The 25,518-nt window shown below is 46.5% G+C and overlaps 1 protein-coding gene across 5 annotated transcripts in view; it reads left to right on the top strand.

Annotated features, from left to right (window-relative positions):
• INTS1 (integrator complex subunit 1) overlaps positions 1-11,946 on the top strand; it is a 46,746-nt gene extending 34,800 nt beyond the window's left edge. For 4 of the 5 annotated variants that reach the window (XM_069983914.1, XM_069983912.1, XM_069983910.1 and 1 more), the window contains exons 41-49: positions 74-201; positions 1,870-2,062; positions 2,149-2,276; positions 4,388-4,500; positions 5,850-5,963; positions 7,404-7,474; positions 9,447-9,538; positions 10,756-10,865; positions 11,733-11,946. In XM_069983914.1, the coding sequence (XP_069840015.1) occupies positions 74-201; positions 1,870-2,062; positions 2,149-2,276; positions 4,388-4,500; positions 5,850-5,963; positions 7,404-7,474; positions 9,447-9,538; positions 10,756-10,865; positions 11,733-11,848 (1,065 nt within the window). In that variant the 3' untranslated portion in view covers positions 11,849-11,946. The other variant, XM_069983915.1, reaches the window with a different exon arrangement.
• Positions 11,947-25,518: the final 13,572 nt, after the last annotated feature.

Here is a 25,518-nt window from a genome sequence, read left to right as displayed (position 1 = left end):
TCTGTGCTTTTCTGCTGATCTGAGAGGTTATAGCTGATTAACGCTCTTGCTCTTCCATCCCTGTTCCTGTCAGATGGACGGCCTTATACACCGCTTCATTACCCTTCTGGCCAACACCAGCGACTGCAAGGAGAGTCGAATGTCAGATGCCAATATGGCTTGCCGTAAGCTTGCTGTTGCACATCCCATCCTGCTGCTAAGGTACACAGACTTCCGAGCTTAACCGTGACCATTCATTTCCTTCTTTCTGCATCATGCAGGATTACTTGAAGACAAGTAAAAATACATAAACACCACATTGGGGGAAGATTTATTAATACAGTGTTGAAGTAAGACAGCATGGAAGTAGATGGGAGAGGCAGGAAATGTGCCAAATGTTTCAAAGTGGGGCACAATATATGGAAAATTTGGTGCATCCTGCTTTGGGGTAGCTTCACACGTACCGGATCCGCAGCAGGTTTCATAGTGCGAGTTTGCAGCGAAATCCACTGTGGATCCTGGTAGTGTGAAGTTGAATGGGTCACATACCCACAGCAGAATTTTCCTTCAGCTGTCAGTATGTGACCCGGCCCGAAGCATACATTACCTGCTCGGCACCGCGATCATGTGTGTGACTCCCGGCTCCCATTGGTCCCAATCAGTATACGGCAGCACTGATTGGCTGGTAGGAAGCCGGAGCCTCACACACAGCTGCGGCGCGGAGCCCGGGGGCTGCAGGATGCGGGGGGTTAAAGGGGCCGGGTCACATACTGGCAGCGGAATGAAAATTCTGCTGTGGGTATGTGACCCATTCAACTTCACACTACCAGGATCCACAGCAGATTTAGCTGCAAACTCGCACCGTGAAACCCGCTGCGGATCCGGTACGTGTGAAGCTACCCTTGGAATTATTTCAGGAGGCATAAGGGTGCATAAAGGGAATTTATCACCTTGATAGGTACTGAAACATGTTCTTATGCTTCTAATATTTTTAAATTTTCAATTTTTTTTCTGCATGACGGCTCATCAGTCACAGATCAGCAGGGTGCAGGTACCCCCACCGATCAGTTGTTTGGTGCCCGCTCTACACAGTGAATGGGCCTTGACTCCCTTCATTGTGTAGCAATGACCTGTAACTGCAGCTCAGCTCCCATTTAAGTGAATGGCACCTGTGATGCAGTTAGAGGTCACTATCTCTACACAGTGACTGTAGACAAATAGCTTCCAGCTTCATTAACTGTGCAGGTGTCAGGGCCCCACTGATCAGTGACTGTTGAGGTACGCTGTGGATAGCAGAGCAGTGCTGGATCCCTGCGGAGTAATGCTCCGGCCACCCACTGTGCATTAATAGAAGAGTCAAGCTGTGGTTCCCAACAGCTGGCTGGGAGTGCCACTCTGCATGGATACACACTACAACCCTATATTCTCTGCATTGGTAAGGTCCCATAGTCTGGACTCTAAGGTATCATAGAGTGATGGCATATTCTAGGGGCTTTGCTATCACCTTATAGGATGGAAAATAACTCCCAAAGTTGTTTTATTCTTAATGTTAAAGGGGTTAACTGGGAAGCAGAAAAGGTCCTTCCTGTTCTGCTCCAAGGCGCTTCACTTCATTTCTTAGGCCATCTCGGAAGTATTCTTTCTGAGATCATAGGGAGGCGGTTGCATGTCAGGAGCATTGCATGCTGGTAAATCAATGCCTGCACACAATGACATGTTCCTGACATGCACCCGGACCCCTCTCTGAGACATCCAGAGAAAAGAAGTGAAGAACAGGGGAGCAGAACAAGTAGGACCTTTGCTGCTCCCTGAATAACCCCCATTACTTGTCAGTATGTGTCGTAGAAAGGCCTACTTGTATACGAGTCTGATGACCTTTGTCCTTTTTAGACATTTGCCCATGATTGCAGTTCTGCTACATGGCCGCGTGCACCTCAACTTCCATGAGTTTCGTCAGCAGAACCATCTCCCCTTCTTTACTCACATCCTGGGTATTCTGGAGCTTCTTCAGCCCCAAGTTTTTCACAGTGAATATCAAGAAGCCTTATGGGACTGTCTTCTCTCCTTCATCAAACTTTTACAGGTATGTGACACAGTATATAGGTGTGCTGTCCTGTCACTGTAAAGGAAGTCATCAGCTAATAAGATGCTATTCCATCTTGTATTCAGAATTATAGGAAGTACTCGCGCCAGCTGGGCGGCTTTATCAGTAAGTTTGTACAGTTCATCCACAAGTACATCACATGTGACGCCCAGGCAGCTGTGTCATTCCTGCAGAAGCACGCCGATCCCCTTCAGTAAGTGATTCTCCCCCTGGTGTTCTCTCTGTATATATTAACATCACATCCTATTTCTGTCAGATTGTGTACTGGTTCTGTCAGATATTCTGCAATGTCACTGGATCCTTGAAGCATACAGTGAATGTGGATTTATTTTATTCAGATATAGTGTACTTTATGTTTCTGTTTAGGGCTACAAGTACAAAACATTATCCTCCACTTATCAATCCTTGGGCTGCTGCCCCCCCTGCTGCTGCAAAACCTCCTGGCTGTCAGGGCATGGTTGGAGAACCACAGGTTACGGAACAACAAAATCTGGCAGCTGATTCAAATCAACTGGTGACAGAAAATGCCAGAGATTTGTCATTTATATCTGTTAAAAAAATCTCCTGTCTTCCAGTACTTATCAGCTGGTGTATGTCCTGCGGGAAGTGGTGTGTGCTCTCCAGTCTGACACAGTGCTCTCTGCTGCCACCTCTGTCCATGTTAGAAACTGTCCAGAGCAATAGCAAATCCTCATAGAAAACCTCTCCTGCTCTCCAGACTGGAAAGAATACACAACTTTTTGCAGGACATACAGCAGCTGATAAGTACTGTAAGACTGAAGATTTAATAGAAATAAATTTAAAATTTCAAGCATCATTTAAACGCATCAAAACTTTATTGACAAGGCGCTACTTGTGCCCGTAGTCAGTAAAGATGCATGCAGCGCCTGAAACACATGCATCCTGTGGATAGGTTGTAGGATAGGATCTGAAATGTGTTGACTGCAAGTAAGGACTCAGTAACATCATCATCTTGGGATACAGGTAGTGTCTGAAATGCGTCAGAAATTTCCCAGGTGCTATAGTGACAATTTTTTTCTTCCTTGTAAGGGAAGTTTGAATATGTTTTACTTTAATAGCTGGAATATTTTTCTTTCCGCTTAAAAAAACGGATCACGAACGGAAAGCACTTCCGTTTTTTTTTACATTGTAGTCAATGAGGACGGATCTAAAACGGAAGGTATTTCCGTTCACATCCTTTTTTTTCATCCGTTTTTGCACTGAGCATGCGCAGAAGCAGCAAGAAACCAAAGAAGAAAAATAAACGGATAGAAAAACGGATGCTGACTTATGCAAACGGATGCAAACTGATGTACAAAAGTCAGTTTTTTTAAGGCAAAATACAAACGGACCATTAAAAAAAGATGAACATTTTGCAATCCGTTTGCATCAGTCTGCTCATCAGTTTATGCTCATCCGTTTAATTAACAGGGACGGATCCATTAGAAACAAAGAAAAACGCTAGTGTGGCTGAGCCCTAAGGCAGTGTCTTCATTGCAATCCTGGTGCTTTATTTAAGTAGGTGATGTAGTTTTGCAACAGCTGGAGAGCCAAAGGTTGGGGATCATTGCCTTACACCTCAGTGTCCCATAGCCCGTCTGCTGGCGCCACTCTCTGCTCAGAGAAATGACATGTCACTTCTTTGAGCAGACAGCGGAGGAGCGCACGCACTCCCATAGAGAAGCAGTGTGAACATACCCTCAGGGCCCTATTCCACGGGACGATTATTGTTGACATAATCGTTAACGATAAACGATCCAAACGACCGCTATTGCAAAAGACCAGAAATCGTTCACCCATTTACATGGAACGATAATCGTTACTTATGATCGCTCTTGCGGTCGTCTTGTCTTCGCTATTGCATTCTTCACTACTGTGAACGACCGAACGACGTCTTATTCAATGCGAACGATTTGCGAACGAGTAACGATAAAAATAGGTCCAGGTCTTATTAAACGATCAACGATTTCTCGTTCGGTCGTTAGTCATTTACTGCTATTCAACCGAACGATTATCGTTTAGATTCGAACGATTTAACGATAATCTGAACGTTAATCGTCCCGTGGAATAGGGCCCTTGGTGTGTATCCCAAACCCCAAAAGCAGCTGTTAAGCAAGATAAAGGTAACCATCCCAAATAGGTGGAAACAGCCCCCCTGAGGAAGCGAGAACAGCCAAAATGTATTATATTTCATGATTTCTGTTGTCTCCCGCTTCCTTCTCCAAAGTGACTGCTGACAGAGTTGTTAGAGACAGGTATGTCAGCTTTGCACTATTTCTGAGCTCTCCGTATATTTCATTACAGTGGTTTGTCATCGGAGAACAATGACCTTACTACCCTCAAGTCTCTCCTGGCTGGTCTGAGCTTGCCCAGTAGAGGTGGGACTTTGGAGAAGAGTGCGGATGAAGAGAAAGAAGGTATGTACAGTAACTTTCATGCTTCACTATTCACTCAGATGTCTGCCATACAGCATAACGGCAGTGTATATCAGTGGGGGGTGTCAGAGATCAGACTCTTGTCGGTCATAAAGTGATGGCATATCTAATTGACACAAAAGTCACTTGACACCTTTGGGGCTGTCCTCAAAGGGCCTGTGTAATTTCCCTTTTTGTACATTGTTATGGGGGTTGCCGTCTTCCATGAGCTGTTTTTAACAGCTTTTAGTGACTTGCTTTACAGCAGTGTTTTTTAACTCCAGTCCTCAAGACCCGCCAACAGGTCATGTTTTGAGGATTTCACAAGTAATATAATTAATTAGTCAGCGCACCAGTTGCTGCCACAGCTGTTCGTTGTATGGGATATCCGCAAAACATGACCTGTTGGTGGGTCTTGAGGACTGGAGTTAAGAAACACTGCTTTACAGCAATACTCATGGACATAGATGACAATCAACAGGCCCTGACCCCTTGAGATGAATGTGAAACATTACTGAGCGTACTTTGTGACCTTTGAAGAGGTAATTTAACAGGTAGCTGCTATTGTCTTATACCGGTGCTATCTACTTAATGGTGTCACCTTTCACAGTAATGCTGTAAAGATCCCATTTCCGACTTGGGTCCCGCACTCACTCACAGGTTGGGGGGTGGGAGGATGCAGCAAGGATGCGACGCAGCAGTGCTGAGCTGAATGAGGTCGGCTCTGTTGTGTCTCCCTGTGACATTACACATGCCTTTAGGGACAATCTAAGCCCTGAAGACATGTGAGAGGGAGACTTACCAGTCCCTGACTACGGGTCCCATCACATGCCTGGCCACCAATATCATAACGGTCAGGATCCTAGGCAACTGCCGTCTTAACACAACAGCAAGACAGAAGGGCCAAAAGAAAGTAATTTAGTTAATGCGGCGTATTTGGAAAATTGCTGTCTTTTGCATTTCCAATCACCTAACAAAAGTTTAGGTGATGGGAATTCCCCTTTAACATAAAAACGTAAATATTAAATATTTAGGTAATTTTTTGATGACACATTCCCTTTAAGGATTTGGGACAGCCCAATTACAAGGGAACCTCAATCAATGACATATTGGTGTTTTTTTTTTACTATAATGTATTGCTGTATATGATTCTTGTGGGCTCTGCACATACTGCAGCATTGATATGTACAATGGATTAAAGGGGGAATACCCTGTCTACTTGTAGATCCCTATATAAAATGGAGGCAACTCCTTCAGAGGTTTCGTTTCATGTGGCTTAGTATGACAGCCTGACTTAAAGTAAAATTATTGCAGGTTATAAGCTGATATTTCTGTCCTTTGCTTTGGCTCAGATGAACCTGCTGCCGGTTCCCTTCCCCTAGTCAGTGTGTCCATGTTCACGCCTTTAACAGCTGCCGAAATGGCTCCGTACCTCAAAAGAATCTCGCGGAGCCACACAGTAGAGGGTAAGCATTTGTTTTTGATTTTTAACAGTGTTAAAGAAGATGGTGAATCATATTGCTTTATTAAAAAGAGGAAATGTGCCATTCCAATATTATTGGGACATACTAGGGGGTCAGATGCCAGGGGTTGTGGTGCTTATGTGAGCTCTAAAATCTCTTCAGTGTTCACATTGGCCCGTGCTTGCGATCGTACCAACGCTGTGACCCCTTCAAACAGCTGATCATCGTTAGTGTCGGGATTTGGACCTTCAATGATCCAATATTGAAGCACCCAGATTTTAACCTATAACCCCTGTAAACTCTAACATCTACCTGTAGGCCCCCATACACATGGTCATTGGGCAGTACCACCAAAATCACCATTATGATAAGCTTAAAGCAGAAGTCCAGGGTTGGCCTTTTTTTTTTCTTTCAAAAGAGCCAGGAAAGGGGTGGCTGAACACAACAACATGCACCTACCTCCCCGGCTCCAGTGCGGGGGTCTACTGTCTTCTGCTCCAGTTTCTCTGGGACCCCACCTCAGCCGCTGACTGGTAGAGCGGGCCTGATATGTCATAACCCGGGTTGCGGCTCAGACCATGATGCGGCTGGGGGACCGGGAACTGGAGCGGATGACAGTGGACCCCTGTGCTGGAGCTGGGAAGGTAGGTGCACGTTATGTTTAGCCACCTGCTTCCTGGCTCTTTTGAAAAATTAAAAAAGGCCGGCCCCGGATTTCTCCTTTAAGATTTTGTTGCTACTCTACAGGATTTTTTTTCCTTTTGGAGCATAAGCCTTTCCTTTACACCTCCTCCATGTATTAGAGCTTCTGTGGTGCTAGAGGTGAACCTGTACCATAAGATTTAGCGGCCCGGAGATTGATCTAGCCCGTACATCCGGCACTTGTTGCCTTTTATACTTCACATGGACACAGATTGGCTTGAAGATGTATTCGGTAATACGTTGCTGCGTCTTGTCACCCGCAGGCTAGAAACACTGCTGATATTCCAGAACCTTTGGAAGAACGCCGCGGTCTGAATTTATTAGAGGGAAGTTTAGAAAGAGCCAAATATAATTAAAGAAATCCCACAAGCGGCAGATAAAACACATCTTAGATCCATTGAGTTTTGATTTCTTCCCTTATTTATTTAATGCACCTCGGTTCCACTGCTGGTAATTCTATGTCCACGGCCGAGTCCGCCTGCAATCTGATTAGTTTCTAAAAGCCAAAGCATTGCCCGAGGCAGCGAGAGGCGTGCAGAGCTGGCAGCTGGGCCCCTTCTCCCAGGATCCATGCCGATCTGTCATCACACTTCATTCTTTCTGCAAAATGAATTGCTTGATTGAAAGACTGTGTTCTGTCCCAGCCTCCGATTGTGTCCTGCTGACCCAGCTTCTCCCCGGCGTGGGCTTGTGATGGATTTAACTTGATGTCTTTTGGACTTTGTTTCCTTTTTCTTCCAGACATCCTGCAGGTCCTGAGCGACATAGATGAAATGTCCATGCGTAGGCCTGAAATCCTCTCCTTCTTTGCTGTGAGTATGTCCAGGCTCTCTAGATAGATGTGCAGCTTTACACTATAATTTAGCTCTTTCCGCCTATTTATCTGACACGACGCATCCTTTCAGTATTAAAGACTATATCCAATGTTATCTGCATGTGAGGTGAATGCAGTTTTATATGAAATAACGTAGATTACCCTTATTGCATGCTGTATTACCATACCCTTGCAGCAAAGCAGTCCCAACAAATGTCTTATGACTGCTAAAAACATAACCAGCCCAACCAGATTATTGGGAGTCTGTCAGAGGTTTTGAGCTGACAGTACTACACAGAAGATGGTGGGGGAAAATAATACAAAGGATACCCTCTTTTCGTTATTGCCGTCAGATGCCACAGTAAGTTGTATAAAGGAAGCTGTCTTATAGAGACACTGTGCCTGGCAGTCTCTGGCGTGACGGCAAATTCAAAATTTTCTTAAATAGTCTGTACTATCACTTGGTAACTAGGTATGAGGGTCGGAGCCGTAGCAGCATGTAGTCACACTGCCTCTGCCCAGCGCCCACTGCTTTCCCAGCCCCTCATCCTTGATTGACAGCTTGAGCACTGAGAACCTAATGCAAAGGCCAGTGCTCAGGCTGCCAATCAAGTGAGTGGCTAGGACGAGGGTGGAGACAGCGTGACTACCTGCCACTGATGCCTACTTACCGGGTGCCGTGATGGATGATTAAAGATGAAGATTTGACTGCCGGGCACTGTGTCAGAAAGCTGTGTCCCGCAGCTGTAAGGGGCCTCCGTGGAATAGAGACAACGATCAGCTGATGATTGTGTCATCGGTTGATGGTTTATTTAGGTTCAAACCTAAAATCATTGCGCACACACCGCACATCACTGCCTGGAATAGCGATGCGCGGCAGGCGACCGACGATTTCACAAGCACCAAGCTTACCTAAGCATGTTGCAGGGCTCCTTCTGCGCTTCTTCTTCCTCCCAGTCCCACGCGCAGCAGCTTCGGTGCGGCCTGTCTTCGCAGACAGACCACTCAACCAATGGCCAGGACCGCTGCAGCCAGTGATTGGCGGAGCAGTCTGTCAGCTCAGACAGGCCGCACCGAAGCTGCTGCTCCGTGCAGGACCAGGAGGAAGAAGGAGCGCAGGAGGAGCCCTGCAACATATTTAGGTAATGTATGGTGTTTAAACAAGGGCTGCAAGGACATCGGTAACGATGTCTCTGCAGCCCTCGCTAAACGATTATTGGGCCGTGGAATAGGCCCTGTGAACGAGCACAGATCTAGCTGATCGGCGCTCGTTTACATTATTGATCGGCCCCCATCGGCCCGTGGAATAGGAACCTAAGGTACTGCATTCAACTCACTCTCCCTCCAGGGAGGTGATCGGTTCTCTATAACAGTACAACTCCTCTAAATGGGTTATCTCATGAGGACATCCATTCATATACCCAGTTAGGTCACATGGATATCATAGATCGGGCTGATCCCTGTCTATGGGTGGCAGACCATGGTTCCTCACTCATTAGAATGGCTGGCATGTATGATTCTACTTTTTCTCTGTAGGCTAAATACAAAGGCAGGAGACTTGTATTTATAAGCGGTGGCCCCCTTCATGTTTCCTTAACAGTTAAAGCAGTAAATTGTTTTTAAGTGAAGTCCAGATGGAGTACATGTCATTGATTTACCATCTGCAGTCGGTGAGCAGAAGCCTTTGTGTCGGTAACAGGAATACAATGGTGCTGACCTGTGAAGTGAGCAGCATGTCATTTCCTAAACCTTCCAGTATTCCTGGTGGGGCTGTTTCTTCATATTCACACAGCAGGGAATGCTGCCATCTTGTTCTATGCCAATACAGTGTAACAAGGCAGCAGCACATGGGTCGGCTCGTCTGTGATCTTCTCAACTCCGTATGGGGGAGAATCAATGCCGTTTCCAGTGCGCTTTCTTTATTGAGGATCTAGCGAGAGTCGCATGCCTTTTCTTTCTCCTTTTTGCAGAGTGATTTTCAGAGGCTTATGAGCTCCGCGGAGGAATCGTGTCGCAATCAGGCCTTCACCCTGGCTTTACGTGCCATTCAGTGTAATCCCAGGTGAGAGTCGCAGCTTTCTGTTTGGAGGTGGCTTTTGCTTGCTGTTTTGCTCTTACTCTTTTTATTTAGCTCTGGGGTGTACAGGAGCCTTCAGCTGCAGTCACATTTGTGGTCGGCATGTTAATCCCCAAAGGGCTAAAACAGAAGCTTTACTATCGGAAACACAAGTTATGTTGATAACAAATGCTGCAGTCTCTAAAAAATGTAGCATGCATTAGAATCTAGTCCCATAGATAACCCTATGCAGTGTATGTCTTGACACGTGTGACAATATTAAGCCCTCCCGGCTACAGGTAACATGCAAAAAGAATCACACGTAGGAGCATGTTAATTCCTGCATTTTAAGCTTTTCAGCCAGGCCGAGCACCAAAGTGCAGCAAAGGGTTGTTCGGCTGATCAATGGGGTCGGAGGGCTCTCACTCAGCTGTGTTCCTAACCCTATAGAATTGTATGGAACAGCAGCTCATATGCTTGACTGCCGCTCCTTGGTAAAGTAGCAAAGGACCCCTACTGATCTATTATTCAGCACTTATCTAGTTGACAAATTGTTTGAGCAAGAATACAACTTTTTTTTTCTTGTTATTAGGAGACACAGGGCACAATGGGTAGGAGGCGACACTAACCACATAAAATAAAAGTGTTAGCTACTTTTACCAGTATATACAGTACTTCTCCTGCAGAGAATAAGCTAAGCCTTAGGATATAGACACTTCTACTTCTCAGCAGGGCTTTTGGCAAGTGGTTTGTTATCAGAAGGAATAGAACAGATCACATACCGTATCCTCACTATTAGTACACTCCCCCTAAGGTGTATGTACCATATCTAAGACGATGCCTGAAGCAACCATCTCCCCACAATCACCCCTAGGATGCATCTTGCACTACAGAACCTTTAATATATGCTTTCTCTTAGCGTGGCATTACTTTAATAATGTACATAGATCCTACACATGATATACAGGGCTGCATTACATATAGGGTTAGGCCTTAGTACAGATTTTTCTCCGACGTCTTCATGTTTCTGGAGGAAACAGTGTGAGTACTGTCTCATGGTGTCTGTGTCCCCATCAGTTACTTTGTCCTGGTCATGTGGTCCCTTAATATCTGTGCTGTACATGGAGCGTATGCACTGGTAACCACTAGGTTAGTGTTCACTCCATTGCATTAGGTCTATGTGTCTATATTCTAACTAATATGACTCTCTTTTGTGCATGCAGTATTGCTGTAGACTTCCTGCCTACCTTCATGTATTGCCTGGGAAGCCGAGATTTTGAAGTAGTCCAGACAGCGCTGAGGAATCTTCCTGAATACACATTGCTCTGCCAGGGTGAGTTCTGCTTACAGGGATAAGGGTCCTATGACACGGGACGATGGCATCCCGATCAATACTGCAAACAAGCACCGATCTGTTAGATCGTCGCTTGTTTACTGGGCCTATTACACTGCCCAATAATCGTTTGACAACGACTGCACAGACCTTTTTAAGCAAGGGCTGCAAGGACATCGGTAAAGAGTATACATTACCTATCCACGCTCCAGGGCTCCTGCGCTTTGCTTCCTCCCCGGTCCTGCACACTGCAGCTTCAGAGTGGCCTGTCTGAGCTGACAAACCACGCAGCCAATCACTAGCCTGGACCGCCAGCTGCAGCACGTGGGACCTGGGAAGATGCAGACCACAGGAGGAGCCCTGGAGCTTGGATAGGTAATGTATACTGTTTGCAGAATCGTAGTGATGCGCAGTCAGTGGCCAATGATTTTAGGTTTGAGCCTAAAGCAATGATAACACTGAGCAATAATTGGCCCGATTCGGCCGATTATCGCTCCTTGTAATAGGGTCCTAAGTCATATTGCTAGGATATTCCATCACTCTATCAGTGGGGGTTTGATCTCTGGGATCCCCACCAATGCTGAGAATGAAGGGGCTACCACCGTGGCTCCTTCATTGTTATTTCCCAGCCACCCGCTGTGCAGGGAGCTTTAAAACAGTTCTGTTAAAGTGAATGGAGCCGGCTTTAGCTCTATGCACAGTCATTTGGTCAGGAACCCAACTGTATGGGAAGAGCCATGCTAGAGTAGATTATTACCCAGCACTTCAGCTTTTCTGATAGTTATAAGTGTTAATAAACACCCATTTATATTTGGTAGAAAATAGTAGTAACCTGATGTGTATACATGAATAATTGTGTCTCCACAGAGCATGCGGCCATACTGCTGCACAGAGCCTTCCTGGTGGGAATGTACGGACAGATGGACACCAGCCCACAGATTTCCGAAGCATTGAAGCTCCTTCACATGGAGGCCATGGTGTAAAAATACAACTAGGACTTTTTGAAAGTGGATGAGAACAGTGATAGCAGCGTATTAATATGGAATATTTTTTTTTTATATTAAAAGTGGATCAATAGAAACTATTGGCGTTTTATATAGTAGTGATACAACCAGTCATGACCCACAAAGAGGACAACAGTATGAAAGCCCTGTCTCAGTTGCATTGCATTGTTGGGAAGTGTGTTTCTTTGGTGCCAGCCCTTTGGTGTTGTTTGGTTTTTTTGGTGCCAGCTGGCACCAAAGAAACACACTTCCCAACAATGCCATTGTTAGGCTGCATCCCGGGAACCCAGTCTTATAGATTATAAAAAAGGGGACTAGAAATGTTTAGCACAATGAAGTTCCTCGAAAAGGGGAAAGTGGTGGAAATTGAAGTTCAGAATGGAAAGGCCACTCGCCTGAAGGTGTTCGCACAAAGATGGGCAATGAAGGACTTATCAGGTCGGGGAATTTAGCCAGCTAGCATTTAGGTTGATCTTTGATTAAAGAGGATGACCTCGTCCTACACACTGATTGAGATATTATATTGAGATTCCATATAAAACAGGTTAGAATAGCCGAGATATTGACCCTGCTTTATTTCCCGTCACCCGAACAGGACTATAATGATTTTACGCCTAATAATTTCCAGTTGACACTGTAGGTTTCTTACATTTACAAAAGCAGGAGGGGAGCATTGCTTTCCAAAGTCTATGAGCTCTGCTAGCTTTCAAAATGTGCATTGTATAAGTCGGGTGGATTAATCCTTATGGTAGGACACACTTTCTGCTATATAACAAACATGCATAGAACATGGTGACCCTCAGCTGCTGGAATGGTGTCACCTAAGACCCACACGTTTTCCAATTGACAGTAGTCCAATCTCACCAGCTGAGAATATGAAGGTATAAAGCCTATGAAGTCTTATGCAGACTTAAAGGAAACATTTCCAAGCAAACATACGTTTTGTTCAGAGGGTTATTCCACCAAATTCTTCTAGGGGCAAATCTGTAAATGGGAGAAACTCCCTACAAAAGAAGACTTGTGCAGGTCCGAAGGAATCTGTCTCCTCTCCGGATATTGTTCTAGTGAGGATGTAAAGCAGGTAGGTTCACAGGTTGCTGTTCCTTCTCTCTATAAATTAGGAGCAAATGACTCTTTCACTCATAGGATGCATTGGTCGAGCTGCATTTTTGATGAAATTGTATTGATTTGCCTGATGGATCCATCAGTCAATATCTGGAGTGAAAAATGTTTTGTCTAGTTTATCTCGGAGCTGATGCTTGTGATACACACATTGGACTTGCACAGGATTTGAGCCACTTTGTCTGTGCTGTTTACGTTACACCAAAAAAACCTTGAAGTTCAGTTGGAAAAAATGGTTGTTCCACTGCCTCTCCAGCATAGCCTCCACCTTTTCTTGGGTTAGAGAAGCCATGATAACTCATTTCTGTGAAGTTCTTCCTGGAGTATCCAGACACATTAGATGGTCCCTCTAAACTGGTGAGTTTGCCTGAGACATGAAACTTAAAGGGGAAGTCTGGCAAAAAATTTTATTATAGTATTGTATTGCTCTCCCCAATATTACATTTATGGATATTTCATGTCCATATGTCTGGTGTGCACCCATTTCTCCTATGCTCTAGATTTTCTCTTGTTTGGTTTCTGTTTATACACATTAGATGTCGCAGTCTCACAGCTGGCATATCTTATAGGCAGACGGACCTTTGGTGGATCTTATAGGCAGAAAGGTCTTTGGTGGAACAAAATTTGTGTCACTGTAGCCCTGGTGTGAAGGGCGTTACAGGCCGTCAATTCTTTCTAAAGAAGCCCCAGCTATAACAATGAAGCCTGATGTGTCCTTACAGGGATTCTCTTCATTTTTCAGTCTTCAATGTTTAGAAGGATCTCTTGAATATAGTTAATCCTCACTGGATTTAGATTAGCTGGTATCGGTGGAGAAATTCAGTACTAGCAAATTTTCTGCCCCAGTAAGCTCAAATGTGATTCCTATGTGCACTGCTTCTCCACTTATTCTCTATGGCAGTAGTTCTCAAACATTTTCTACTGGAGCCTCACCCAACAGACCAACGCAATGCCTGGGCCTCACGATCTGTGGTGAAAGTCAATTTAAAAGCTGAAAAATAGAGATCAGCGAACCGGGTTCGAGTCGATCCGAACCCGAACATTCGGTATTTGATTAGCTGGGGCTGCTGAACTTGGATAAAGCTCTAAGGTTGTCTGGAAAACATGGATACAGCCAATGACTATATCCATGTTTTCCACATAGCCTTAGGGCTTTATCCAACTTCAGCAGCCACCGCTAATCAAATGCCGAACGTTCGGGTTCGGATCGACTTGAGCAAGCTCCAGGTTCGCTCATCGCTACTGAAAATTATACTAGGGCTACCATTTCACCCGTCTCCCAAGCTCTATATACTAATAAAACAAGTACAAAATAAATTAATAATGTTCAGCTGGGCCTCACCAACAACTAGGGGACGCCACACAGTTTGAGAAGCACTGCTCTATGGGACCGTCCAAGATAGCTGAATGCGAGGTTGGTTAAAAAATGGGTTATAGCATCGAAAATATGAGAGAAGAATTGGCCATGTGCTGATTCATGCGTCTGAGACCCCTGACGTAACCATCTGTTTGGGAAGTTGCCATCAGCTGCTCCTTTCCCTTGCAGTGGCCACTATAGGAGAGATGTGGTATTACATGTGTCCAATAAATGGCTTTGCTGCTGGTTAGGTTCGTCTCTCTACTTTTGCCCTATGCTGTGTCATCTATATTCCCTAATTGTCGAGATGAGACAATTCCTCCTGATCTATCCTGGAGAGTGGGTGTAATGTGATCGCAGCTTTGAAGTTTCCTTGTGTGTTTAATCAACAATTCTGCAGCGTTGTGTAAAGGTGTTTTTGTTGCCGCGCTCCTCTTACCTTCAGCCGTCTCCCCCCCCCCCTAGAACTCCTCGCATGTGAACCAATATGTGTGGCTTTGAAGTCTGAGAGGTGAATGCTTTCTTCCAGACAGGGAGTATTTTGTTAGTTTGTGGCTTTTTACCATGAAGAGAAGTTTTAGTTCTCGCTTCCTACCCTCTGCCAGCGACCCAGAACTAAGCCCTCCACCTGGCAGGAGATGAGATACAGTTGCAGGTTATGATACCATGGGAATACCCTGGTGATTCCTCCTCTATAGAACAATGGCAGCCAATGTTCTTTGTCTGGTTGGGGTTTGGCTTTTCTTATGTTTTGCCCAAAATTTATAAAATGTGCAGAAGGTAAAATGGCCACTGGGGATGTGGCCAGCTGAAGCCAAACCACTGAATGGGCTTTCTGGATTAAATGGGGGTGCAGACGCAAAGGATGGCTTTAGTTATAAGGATTTTCCTCTCTATAGACCTTTATGGCTAGAGGTGAGCGTTACTCCTGCATGCTCAAGGTCCAACGTTGGGATTTTTGATTTCCGATGGGTGAAGAAGTTGGATGACCTAGGGAGTCCTGGAAAACATAGACGCATTGAAGTCCTTGAGATGATGAAGGAAACACACTAGTTGCCTCCCGGTGATAAAATGGTGGTCAGTACCTAGGGCCGTATTCACAGCTGGTGCTCTTCTAGGCACTTAGAATGCAAACTCCCCATTATGGTAATTCCAAAAGCGGCAGAGTATTTTTGCATGCAGATATTCTTTGTTTCACTCAATGGAATGCTGCCTCCCTTAAAGTGTCACTGTTGTATTTATTTATTTATTTTTCAAATCAATAGTACAGGCGATTAAAAAAAGCTTTGTAATTGGATTTACTAGGCAAATATGCCATTATCTGCATTCAAAAAAAGACTTTTCCCAGGCCCCCCCTTCCTCCTCCCTCCTCTCTCATCTCTCATTCACTGCTCATTATCAGGAAAGCATGTCTTGTTGCATCAGACGTGCCCTGTCTGTTCTATGGAGAGGGGAGAGGGAAGGAGGGATATTAGTCAGCAGCAGAGAGCAGAGAACACAGGATTACATAGCGGGAGCTATGTAAAAGCCTCTATTCAGAGGTCAGAGAGGTCAGTGCTGACTAATTTACATGTAGCTGTAAATTAACTCTGTGTTGTCCTGTTTTGGTGCCTCATCTCCCTCTACCCCTCCCCTCTCCATAGAGAACAATGAAGACGGGAGGAGAGGTTCAAACTGCTTTCTCATGATAAAAATGCATTTAATCATTATAACCTCATACTAGTGAGAAGAAGCTAAGGTCTGTAGTCACTCCATGTGGTGACCAAAGCTTAGTTCCATTCATCCCTCAAGCCTTGACAACTAAGGGCCCCATTCCACAGGAGCGATAATCGGTCGAATCGGCCCGATTCGGACGATTTTCGCTCGGTGGAACAGAGAGAACGATCAGCCGATGATCGTGTCATCGGCTGATCGTTCATTAAGGTTCAGACCTAAAATCATTGTTCGCCACCCACGCAACGCTATGGTTGAATAGCGGTGCGCGGCGGCGACCGACAATTTCAGCAGAACCATACATTACCTGTTTGGGCGCAGGTCTTCTTCTCCCAGTCCCACGCGGCAGCATCGGCTTCGGAGCGGGGCTGTCTGAACTTACAGACCGCTCAGCCAAACACTGGCCGGAGATGCCGCGGCCAGTGATTGGCTGAGCGGTCTGCCAGTTCAGACAGCCCCGCTCCGAAGCCGATGCTGCCACGTGGGACCGGGAGAAGAAGACCTGAGCCCGGACAGGTAATGTATGAAGCAAGGGCATCGGTAACAATGTCCTTGCAGCCCTTGTTTCACGATCATCGGGGCCATGGAATAGGCCCAGTAAACGAGTGCCGATCTAGCAGATCGGCTTTCGTTTACATCGTTGCTCGGCCCGTGGAATAGGGCCCTAACTCTACTTGAGACTCTAGACCTCAATTTCCACACTACTCCTTGAAGACCATAATTCTCTGGGTCAGCTGAGTATTTATAGACAATAAGAAAGAAACTGACCAAATTTCTTCTAAAAAGAGCACCACATCCGTCCCCAGGTTGTGTGTGGTATTGCAGCTCTGTATCATTAAAGTGAATGGAACCAAGTTGTAAACCACACATGCTGACGTCAGGTGTGGTGCTGTTTTTGGAAGAAATCAGGTCTGTTTTTCTAATTCTGGACCACCCCTTTAATTCTATTACCTTCTCATTTTTTAATAGAAAGTTCTAAAATATAAACCACATTAGTAAGGATTACATGAACATCTATCAAATCCCTCTTGGCACTTTGTAGAGAGGTTCCTGGGCATGAAAAAGGTGATTCCTGTTTGGCTTCTCTCCCCCTGTACAGTTCTAGCACTGCATAGCGATTCTGGTGCTCATAGGAAAAAAACTGGCTTGTCTAGTTGTTTCCCTGTCAAAGAACCTGGCCAAAGACCTGTCTGCTGTGCTCCCTCTCTCTCCCACCGGGGTCTGTCTAGCCTGCCTGTGATTGGTGGGCTCTGTGTGTGCAGAGAGAAAGAAAGGAGAGGACAGGCTGAGGAAAGGAGGGAAAGCACCTGAATCTGTGAGTGGACAAAAGGCAACATGTGACATACAATAGTTAGCCCTGTGCATACTTCAGCTGTGCATAGAATAAGCTACATACAAACACAATAGTGACACCTAGTGGGAAAAATACTAACTGTAGTGGACACCTCATCCTACTTGTGTGAACCCGAGGGAGTTACCTTACTCAGGTGCAATAAGTTTTATGGGCCCGTAGTGGGTCACTACATATCTCTATCTATCTATATCAATCACCTATCTATCATCTATCTGTGGTGGCCCAGTAGCTGGCATCTCAGGGAAGTTTAGGGTCACTTGGGCATAACCCTGGAGTTAGACCCACCCCGGGCTCTTGGCACCGCCACAGCACAGAGCGAGAGCATAGCCCAAGTATACAGAGTTGTGTAGGTGCAGGTGCTTAAAGAGTAAACCAGAGTCCAATGTGTTTGGCAAAAATAGAATTCTTTACTGGAGAATAACTTGGTGCAAACAGTACACGTGATGACAGTGCAGTGGAACAGTACAAATCTTTATGGAAAACTTAGGTGCTGACAGTTGAGGTAGAACCGGTGCTTTGCAGTAGAGGGAGAGAAGAGGAGTTGCCAGAGGGGCCCTGCCCAATGTAGTAAGTGTGCGCTGCCGCAACAGGTGAAGTAACAGAAGATGTGAAAGAGAATTCCCTGACGTCCCACAGCGGCACAAATGGGGTTTATTGCCCCTGTGTACTGGGCAGGACAAAAAGGAATCTTTAATAGACTAATCAAAAGAGAGGAAGAGACTCATCCCCTCCAGGAGTATAAATGAAGCCTTATCCCGGTACTTTTTGTCCTGGTGTAGGGCAGGACTGTCTGTTCTCCCCTCCCCCCGTTTTTTTCCTTGTTTCTATCCTTAGATTTGCGGCCGGCGCTGTGGAACGCACTTTTGCGTTCCATTGCGCTACACCGCACCGGAAGTGACGCGTATCGCGTCGTTTCTGGTGACTAGTGCATGCGCGGTTCGCCGGAGAGGACGCGATCTGCGTCATCAAGCTCCGGCCGGATGTAGGCCCCCGCTCGGGCTTATACAGCGCCTGGAACGCCATTTCAATTGCAGGTAACCTGGCTGTATGTCAGTTGGCTGCTCTGGATATCTTCCGCGTGTTTGCAGCAATAGTCACCTTCCTGCTCAATTATCAAGAATGAGCCTAATATCCATGATGTGGTTGTCTGGGTCAAGGATCTCGTGCAGTAAGACTTCTGGAATAAGGTTGGAAAATTTAAGTAGATATTAGACTATTAAGGAGGATATGGCTGCCATGATTCCTAAAAAGAGATCCAGAAGAGGTTATACTTCCTCTCCGTCTGCATTTGGTGAAGATTATACCATTTTGGATGAGGTTCATTCCTATCCCTCCCGCAAAGATGTGGATGAAAAGGAGGATAAATTTATATTTAATCCTGACAAGATTTCTAGACTTTTAAAGGCTGTTCAAACTGATAATCCTGATGATTATGCTGATATGCCAGGCTCCTCTAAGGGGCCTAAAGGTTTTTGTGTTGATGAATTTGTGTCGGACTTAATTCAGTCTGAATGGGATAGGTTAGATAAGGCTCCCCCTATTAGTAAGAGATTTTGGGCCTTATTTCCTCTGAACGAGCAGCAGTCCAAAACTTGGACCAATCCCCCAAAGGTTGATAGAGCCATTTCTAAGTTAAATAGAAATATTATGGTACCCTCTGAGGATGGCTCGAGTCTAAAAGACCCTATGGACCGTAGGATTGAAGCCACGCTCAAAAAAGCCTAGAACACTGCTGCAGGTCAAAGAGCTATTGCTGTTTCTAATCATGAGGTCTCAAAAACTCTAAAGAAGTGGGTGTCTAAAATTCAGAATGATATTGATTCTGGTATCAGTAGAGATTCTATTCTAGATTCTTTTAAAAATCTTTCATTGGCTGTAGATTATTTGTATGATTCTGCATCCCATCATGTAAGGTTGGGAGCTAGAGCCATGGCTTTGTCTTCAGCATCTCGCAGAGCCTTGTGGTTACGTCCTTGGGCGAGTGACAACCAGTCTAAATATAATGTATGTAATTTAGAATATACTCCAGGTAAGCTTTTTGGAGCAGAACTGGACACACTCATGGAGGAGCTATCAGACAAGAAGGGTAAATCCTTACCTAGTGCTCGGAGTTCCTTTCGGAGGAGACAAGCTCGTTCCCCCCCCCCCCCAGGAACAGACAGTATCGCTACAGAGGTAAAGGCAGAGGTTACGGTAATTACAGGAAAGGAGGTCAGAACAAGGGAGCCAAGTCACCGAATAGAAAGAAAGAATTCTGACGCTACATTAGAGGTAGGGGGCCGAATTGCACAGTTTCTTCCAGCCTGGGAGAAAGTTGTGTCAGATGTTTGGGTGATAAACATAATAAAAAGAGGCTATGTGTTACCACTTCACCCCCTGCCTCCAGAACGCTTTCTTGTATCCTCCCGTCTTTCTCCGCAGAGACAGATCGTTCTAGAAGATTCTATCCTACAGTTACTCAAGATCAGAGCCTTGGAAGAGGTCCCGATTGCGGAAAGAAGATCGGGAGTTTATTCCCCAGTATTTCTGGTCCCAAAACCCTCAGGGAAATGGAGATTGATTATAGATCTGAGATATTTGAATCAATTTATGACAAAGAACAAGTTCAGGATGGAGACGATAAAATCTGTAAAGTCACTTCTGAACAAAGGAGACTACATGGCGTCGCTGGATCTCAGGGACGCATATTTCCACATTCCCATATTCGAGAACCACAGAAAGTTCCTGAGGATAGCCGTGTACATCAAAGGTCGGTTGCATAATTTTCAGTTTAGGGTACTTCCCTTCGGGATTACATCTGCCCCCTTTGTTTTTACGAAGGTAGTAGCTGCTGTCGTTGCTCCTCTCAGGTTACAAGGGATCTCTGTCATCCCATACCTAGACGTAGGGCTGGGCGATATGGGCAAAAAATAAAATCTCGATTTTTTTAAAATTTTTTGACGATTCTCGATTTAAATCTCGATTTTTTTCCTTTTTTGCCAAATAAACAGAACATTTTCTCCCTGCAGCATCAGATACTATTTTAATATTTTAGACAACAACTGTATTGATTTCCAGTGTAACAGAGGCCCCATATAGTATAGGAAATCATGTTTGTGCCTCCATCTACGTAGGGTGTAGTAGTGGAGGTATAGTGGATAGGGGGTGTAGGAGTGGAGGTATAGTGGATAGGGGGTGTAGGAGTGGAGGTATAGTGGATAAGGGGTGTAGTAGTACAGGTATAGATGAGGGGTGACTGGGGTAAAACTGAAGGGGACTGGGGTGACACTGGGGGACACTAAAGGGGACTGGGGTGACACTAAAGGGGACTGGGGTGACACTAAAGGGGACTGGAGGGACAATGGGGGACACTAAAGGGGACTGGGGGGACACTAAAGGGGACTGGGGGGACACTAAAGGGGACTGGGGTGACACTAAAGGGGACTGGGGTGACACTAAAGGGGACTGGAGGGACAATGGGGGACACTAAAGGGGACTGGAGGGACAATGGGGGACACTAAAGGGGACTGGAGGGACAATGGGGGACACTAAAGGGGACTGGAGGGACAATGGGGGACACTAAAGGGGACTGGGGGACACTGGGGGACACTAAAGGGGACTGGGGTGACACTAAAGGGGACTGGGGTGACACTAAAGGGGACTGGGGTGACACTAAAGGGGACTGGGGTGACACTGGGGGACTGGAGGGACACTGGGGGACACTAAAGGGGACTGGGGTGACACTAAAGGGGACTGGGGTGACACTAAAGGGGACTGGAGGGACAATGGGGGACACTAAAGGGGACTGGGGGGACACTGAGGGGACTGGGGGACACTGAGGGGACTGGGGGACACTGAGGGGACTGGGGGGACACTGAGGGGACTGGGGGGACACTGAGGGGACTGGGGGGACACGGGGGACACTGAGGGAACACTGAGGGGATTGGGGGGGGACACTGAGGGAACAATGAGGGGACGGGGGGACACACTGAAGGGGACGGGGGGGACACTGAGGGAACAATGAGGGGACGGGGGGGACACTGAAGGACACTGGGGGGGGACACTGAAGGACACTGGGGGGGGACACTGAAGGGGACTGGGGGGGACACTGAAGGGGACTGGGGGGACACTGAAGGGGACTGGGGGGGACACTGAAGGGGACTGGGGGGGGACACTGAGGGAACAATGAGGGGATTGGGGGGACACTGAGGGGACACTGAAGGGGACTGGGGGGGGACACTGAAGGAACAATGAGGGGACTGGGGGGGACACTGAGGGGACTGGGGGGACACTGAAGGGGACTGGGGGGGGACACTGAAGGGGACTGGGGGGGGACACTGAGGGAACAATAAGGGGATTGGGGGGACACTGAGGGGACTGGGGGGTGACTGGTGCAGCTGGAGGTGATTGGAGCAGGAGGGCACATACATCTCCTCCTCCTCTCACCTCCACACACACGCTCCCCTCCCGGCCAGATATGGAGGTCCCGGGTCTGTGGAGGAGGAGGCCGCAGGGACTACAGTAGGTGGTGATCGCATAGCTGCGGGTCACGGAGCTATACAGCGGGAACGGGGGTCTGCACCGAGCCCCCCAATCCCGCTGTATAGCTCCAGGACGAGCAGCGCCGCGATCACCACCTACTGTAGTCCCTGCGGCCTCCTCCTCCACAGACCCGGGACCTCCATGTCTGGCCGGGAGGGGAGTGGGACGCTCAGTGGAAGGGGCGGGGGCAGGTCAGCGGCGGCGCTGTCAGTGGCTGGAGGCCGCCGGCACTGCACCGCCCCTCTCCAGCATCTTCTCCCCGCTCACCCACACCGTCCCTCTACGGCTCTCCCGCCGGCCTGCACCGCAACCCCCCTTCTCTCAGCTCCTCCCCGGCACCGCAGCCCGAAATGATTTTTTGTGAAAATCGAATTTACGATTTTCACAAAAAATCTAATCGATTTCAACGTTCTGGACGATTAATCGAATTAATTCGATTAATCGCCCAGCCCTACCTAGACGATTGGCTTCTCCTTGCAGATTCAGCCGAACGTCTGAATCACAATGTTTTAAGAACGTTAGATCTCCTATCCTCTTTAGGATGGATAGTCAATTGGGAGAAGTCAGATCTGACTCCCTCATGAGTTACCCTCAGAACTCTGATGTGGTTTCTAGGTCTCCTTTCCTCCTCAGCGGAAGCAGTCCCTTGGGCCTTGTGGCATATGAGAACTCTTCAGTCAGAAGTTCTTCAGGCATGGAACAGGAGACCGTCAGGCTTAGAAAAGAAGATAAGATTATCCTCGGAAGCAAGAACCTCGCTCCACTGGTGGTCTCGAGTAAAAGATGGATGCAGCCTAGAAGAACCTATTTGGGAGATTCTGACGACGGACGCTTCAGGCTCAGGCTGGGGAGCGCACCTAGGAGACCTAAACATTCAAGGCACCTGGTCACCCTTAGAAAGAACCCTCTCTTCAAACGAAAGAGAGCTGAAAGCCATTTACAAAGCCCTGCGACACTTCTCTCCTCACCTTCAAGGTATGGCGGTGAAAGTGAAGACGGACAACATGGCGTCAGTCTTTTATATCAACAAGCAGGGCGGCACTCGATCGAAACCTCTTCTAACAGAGGTAGGAAGGATCTTGAATTGGGCGGAGAAAAACATACCTCGCCTCATGGCGATTCACATCAGAGGAACTCACAATGTCTTAGCAGATCGTCTGAGCAGGCAGATGACGATCCCAGGAGAGTGGTCCTTGAGCAGGACCATCTTCAATCAGATAGTCGAAAGATGGGGACGACCAGAGATAGACTTAATGGCGACAAGAAAGAATGCGAAGGTTCCAAGATTTTGCTCTCTATACCAAGCAGATCGCCCAGAGTTCACAGATGCGATGTCAATAGAGTGGAACTTCAACCTAGCCTATGTTTTTCCGCCCACGGCCATGATCTCCAGAGTACTGAAAAAGATCAGACAGGATCAGGCCTCAGTGATAGTGGTCATACCCTTTTGGCCAAAGAGATCCTGGTTTGCCCAACTCATATCAATGAGCAAGGGAGACTATTGGAAACTACCATTGGTACACAACCTGGTGTCTCAGGGCACTCACTTGTGTCAGGATCTAGGGGCTCTCCACCTCACAGCTTGGAGATTGAAAGGACCCTACTAAGCGGCAAAGGGTTTTCCAATAGAGTGTTGGAAACACTGTCTCATACGAGAAGTGATGCTACCAACAGGTCTTACTCTAGAGTCAGAAAAGTTTTCCAGACTTGGTGCTCTTCTAGACAGAAAGACCACTCTGATCCTTCTACGCCGGATATACTTGAGTTTTTACAGGATGGATTTGATAAGGGCCTCTCTCCAAGTACCCTTAAAGTTCAGTTGGCTGCTATGTCGGTTTTCCTACAGAGAAGACTCTTGCTGATTCCTGAGGTGAAGAGTTTCATTAGGGCGGTATCTCGTCTGCGCCCAAGAATCTCCAGACCGGTGTGTCAATGGGATTTATCTTTAGTCTTAAAGGTACTGGCTGACCAGCCCTTCGAGCCTATTGCGGAGATTCCCCTCAAATTACTAACCTTAAAGACGGTTTTTCTGTTAGCCATCACCTCAGCTAAAAGGATTGGAGAATTACAGGCCCTATCTTCAGCTGAGCCTTATACAACATTTCTTCCGGATAGGGTGCTCTTCCGATACTTACCTACCTTCGCTCCAAAGGTACCTACCTTTTCAAACCTAAACCAACTGATTTCTATTCCTATTCTGTCCCAAGAGGCCATTGCGGAGGACCAAATATTGGGAAAATTGGATATAGTAAGATGTCTGAAGGTGTATCTACAGCGCACAGAAGAATTCAGAGAAACAGAGAATCTATTCATCTCCTTTATGGGGAACAATAAGGGAAAGAAGGTTTCAAAACCCACACTTTCAAGGTGGATCACAGAGTGTATTAATATGTGTTATTCCCTCTCTGGCTGTGAACCTCCGGAATTCGCCAAGGCACATTCCACTCGATCAGTGGCCTCCTCTTGGGCAGAAAAAGCTCTAATTCCGCTTAATCAGATTTGCCTATCAGCATCTTGGTCTTCTCCCAAGACCACCTTCAAGTATTATAGGATCAGTTCCTTATCTTCTCCAGTCTTTTCGTCTTCCGTCATACAGGCTGCTATGCAGGTTCCTCTCCCTGCTGGGGTTAGTACTAGCTAAATCCCCATTTGTGCCGCTGTGGGATGTCAGGGAAGTTAACATTCTGTATGTTAATGTGTTTTCCCTAAGTCCCATCAGCGGCACAATCTTCCCTCCCATTGGAAATATTAGTGTATGGTTATGTATTATAGTTGTCTTTATAATAAAACTGAGTGAGTACCGGGGTAAGGCTTCATTTATACTCCTGGAGGGGAGGAGTCTCTTCTTCTCTTTTGATTGGTCTATTAAAGATTCCTTTTTGTCCTGCCCAGTACACAGGGGCAATAAACCCCATTTGTGCCGCTGATGGGACTTAGGGAAAACACATTAACATACAGAATGTTAACTTCTCATACTCACGGATGACTGTTCTAGTCTTCAACTGCCTTATGCCCCCTAGTTGCGGGCTACCCATTCTAGGGTAATACAAGCCTCAGTCATCTGTTATCTGGATGAAGCAGACTCCCAAGATTGCCCAGTCGTCCTGCACTGAGCAGTGGGATACGTAGACGTACTGTAGCTTTGTCCCACTGGAGTCAGTTCCTATTGCTTCAGGTAACTGGACATTTTAGAGAGGTTTCTGGCATGGGCAAGGTGTTCCCTATTTGGCTTCTCTCCCCTTTGTAGAGCTTAGCACTGCATAGTTGTTTTAGGGTTCATAAGGAGAACTTTGTAGCTGAGCTGATCCTCACACATCCACTCACTTGGACCTTTAGCCACTTACTAACTTCCACCAAGAACTAACTAATGTTAACCCTCCTGTGAGTGGTGGAGCTGAGCGTGTATGAGAGAGAGAAGACAGGATAGGACAGCAAAAGCACCTGTGACTGGCCAATACATAACATGTGACACAAAACAGTTAACCTTTCTACACCTTCAGCTGTGCATAGTACAGAATAAAGACAGTAGTGACACCTAGTGGGGAAAACAACAACACACCATTTCCCACTTGTGTGAACCTG

The sequence above is a fragment of the Dendropsophus ebraccatus genome, chromosome 9 (assembly GCF_027789765.1).
Source record: "Dendropsophus ebraccatus isolate aDenEbr1 chromosome 9, aDenEbr1.pat, whole genome shotgun sequence".
NCBI lineage: Eukaryota > Metazoa > Chordata > Amphibia > Anura > Hylidae > Dendropsophus > Dendropsophus ebraccatus.
Note: the sequence above shows the minus strand (reverse complement) of the source record. Positions and strands in the feature narration are given on the sequence as shown.